This window comes from Rhinolophus hipposideros, assembly GCF_964194185.1.
Source record: "Rhinolophus hipposideros genome assembly, chromosome: 10".
NCBI classification, from domain to species: Eukaryota; Metazoa; Chordata; class Mammalia; order Chiroptera; family Rhinolophidae; genus Rhinolophus; species Rhinolophus hipposideros.
The window spans coordinates 10,803,329-10,806,858 of NC_138056.1; the positions used below are offsets into that span (position 1 = coordinate 10,803,329).

General features: G+C 48.9%; 1 protein-coding gene across 1 annotated transcript; it reads left to right on the forward strand.

Annotated features, from left to right (window-relative positions):
• Window positions 1-1,627: 1,627 nt before the first annotated feature.
• On the forward strand, window positions 1,628-2,582 carry OR10Q1 (olfactory receptor family 10 subfamily Q member 1; the record flags this gene model as incomplete). Its single annotated transcript, XM_081062664.1, is given in 7 exon segments — window positions 1,628-1,853; window positions 1,856-2,038; window positions 2,041-2,210; window positions 2,214-2,304; window positions 2,307-2,360; window positions 2,363-2,491; window positions 2,494-2,582. Coding segments are annotated over 7 exon segments (942 nt in total).
• Between the last annotated feature and the right edge of the window lie 948 nt (window positions 2,583-3,530).

A 3,530-nucleotide genomic window follows, 5' to 3' on the forward strand; every position in this document is an offset into this window, starting at 1 on the left:
GTCTCTTTCTTCTTCCCTCTGTGTAAATTCCAGGTTCCTATCTTCGATGTCACTGATTCTTTCCTCCATCTGGTCAACTCTACTACCTAAGCTGGATATTTTATTGTTAATTTCTTCTATTGAGTTCTTAATCTCCAGAAATTCTATTTGGTTCTTTTTCAAGATTTCAATCTCTTTTGTAAAATGCTCATGGTGTTCTTTGATTGTGTTTCTGAGTTCATTAAACTGCCTTTCTGTGTTTTCTTGCATCTCGTTCAGTTTTTTCAGAATTGCGATCTTGAATTCTCTGTCATTTAAATCACAAAGGTCCATATCTCTAAGTTCCTTTTCTGGAGACTTTTCACTTTCTTTCTGAGCTATCTTGTTGCCTTGGTTATTCATGGCAATCACTGATTTACTATTTCTCTTCCTAGACATCTACAGGAGTGTCTTCTGCAACAGGTTGATAGGTATGCGAAGAGCTTTTGGAGTTCCAAAGCTCTTTCTGCACCAGATTCAGAGCCCGTTTGTTTCAGCAGTTCTGTTTACTCCTGCAGGGATCCGCCCAGATAGGTGGGGCCAGGGGCGGGGTGAGTTGTGAGAGGTGGCCCAGAGCAATGGCGGCGACCACCACCACAGCCAGTCCTGCTTCCACAGCTCCCTCCCCTTTGCCGGAACTAGTTGAGCTGCGAATCTGTGTCTGCGGTCCACAGTTCTCAGAGCAGCAAATATTCTGTCCTTTGATCCGACACTGCTACTTTATCGCTTCTAGCACGGGGCAGGTGGGAGAGGGGCGAGCTCTGGGAGGGTAGGGAGGGGGCGGCTAGTCTCCGTGCCTAGGGCTTCCGTTCTCCGCTCGGCAGTGAGGGCTTAAACCACCGATTTCAGCCCTCTTCCCTCAGTCTTTGCTCCGAGGTCTGCCGTGAGCGAGCGTTGGGTTCAGCGGTTTTGTATGCTGCCCCCTCAGCCCTGTGGGCCGTAAGCGGAGCCCTAGCAGTCCGAGTCCTTCCCTGTCCCGCAGTTGCGGAAGATCCGGGAGCAGCGGGCTCCGAGCACTGAGCTAGGTCTGCGTCCTGTGCCCGCGCGGCTCCGTCTCCGCACTTCTCCTCTCCCTCCTCCCCCGCTCGCGCGATTCACCCACCTGGAGGTGAATTCAGTAGTCGGCCTCTTCGTCTTGCCTGTCTGCTGTGCAAGGAGTCCTTTGTGGAGTTATTGTTGTCCGATTCGTTGTAAATTCCAGGGGAGCGTTACAGAGGCTCACCTCACGCCGCCATTTTTTTCACGCTTTCAGTTTTATATCCCACATATCAGTGAATTCACATGGTTCTCGGCTTTCTCTGTCTGGCTAATTTCGCTTAGCATAATAATCTCAAAGTGTCCTTCCATAGATAACTGGATAAAGAAGTTGTGGCATATATACACAATGGAATGCTACTTTGCCATAAGAAAAGATGAAATAGTGCCATTTGCAACAATATGGATAGATATACACCATCCCTTCTATCATGCATTCATTCCAAGCACTGAGATTAGAAAGTTGATAGATGATTCTAAATCAAAAATCACAGTTATAGTCACTGCTGTTCTTTGGACAATAATGCAACTCAGCAGAGGACGGTTCGGTATTTTCTGTTCTTTTGCAGGAGACATGTTTTCTAGGATCCCTGTCCTCAACCAATTCAAACCCATTAAGTTTGTGTTCTGTGTGTCCACCACTGTCCCTGAATTCCAGGCGTTCCTTTCCCGCCTCTTCCTCCTCCAATACCTGGCAATAGTTGGTGGCAACACAGCGATCATCTGGGTGGTGTGTACACACAGCTCCCTCCGCACCCGAATGTATTTCCTCCTGTCCAACTTGTCCTTCGTAGACATCAGCTAACCACTGTCCTGGTACCCTTGATGCTTTCCAACATTTTTGGAGCCAGGAAGCCCATTTCACTGGCTGGCTGTGGGACCCAGAGGTCCTTTTTTCTCACACTTGGTGGTGCTGTTTTCTCTTGGCAATCATGGCATCCAGTCACTGATCACTATGTGGCCATCTGCCACCCACTGCACTACACCTCATCATGACCCAGAAGTTGTGCATCCAGAGGGTGGCCTGCGCCGTGGGTCTGGCCCTCCACCGACTGTCCCTGCAGCTCACATCCTTAATCTTCACTTTGCCCTTCTGCGGGCACCTCTGGGAAACAAGCCATTTCCTCTGTGATGTGCCTCCAGTCCTGCGGCTGGCCTGAGCGGACACGCGTGTGCAGCAGGCCATCTTCTGTGTCCTGAGTATCCTCGTGCTGCCCATCCCCTTCATCCTTATTTTTGTCTCCAAGGTGTGCATACCTCGGCCATCCTGCACATCCGTTCTGCAGAGGACCGCCGCCCAGCCTTCCCCACTGCTCCTCCCGCTTCACCGTGGTCTTGCTGTGGGATGGCTTCTGTGCCTTGGCCTACCTGCGTCCCCAGTCTAGCTCCTCGGTAGACGAGGACTGCCAGTTTACCCTCATTTACACTTCTGTTACCCCTTACTCAACCCCCTGATTTACACCCTTAAGGAAGCCAAAGGTGCCCTGAGGAATGCCACCATTGGTAAAGCAGCCTCTGACACGATTTGAGGGCTTAGACTGAGGTGGGTGTGTGTAGGTTCCCATGATAATGAATAATAAACTCAGAATTACAATACTGACTTTCTCAGACTTTACAGTTGAGATTTCTCTTCTGCCATATTTGCCCCATGTCCCTAGTCAACATTCATTTTCCTGAAGTGCTTTAAATAAGATTTGGAAATTTAGACAAAACTGTCAATGTAGGAGCTCTAATTTGGTAGCTGTAATTTAAAGGGTCACAGCTCACACATGGCAATTGCTCTGTCAGGGAACCCCCATCCCATACATGCTGTGAATAAAGATTCATTCATTTAGACACCCTGCCTTCTGGGAAGGCAATAATATTAATTTGTCCTGTGAAAAATGCCTCAAGTAATAGTCTATTCATTAAGACATATTTTTTCTCGCTGAAGTATATTCTACTATTGTTTTAGATACGAATGTATGGCAAGCCATAGCTTATTTAATGCATCAATTTCCTTTATTCCATGCATCCCAACTGATCGCCTCGGTTTTCTTTCATTCTGTCATGCCAGGGAGCAGTCAGGAATTAGCACTCACTGTGTGCCAGCCACGCTAGAGTATGGAAAACTGCATCTGGTTGATGCCAGCACTGCCTGTGCAAGCTGGCTTTGCTGCTGGCTCCCACGTAGCCTTTGCTCTTCCTCCTCCTTCCTGTCTTCCGGTACCTTCATAAGGGTTGCTGCTCGGAGATCCACTCAGCAGGTGGCGCCATGGTTCCTCCTACTGCAGCAAGGTCCTGCTGCCGGATGGCCGTTACATCTTCCTGTCCCTGGTGCCACAACCACAGACAAACCCTCAAGTAGAATCGACTTCCTTCTCTGGTGTTCACGGCTGACACCATGCTGCTCAATCTTCCCATTTACATCCTGAGGAACAATGAGGTGAAGAGGGTTCCAGAGACAGTCTTTAACAGGAATGACCTCGCCCAGAACA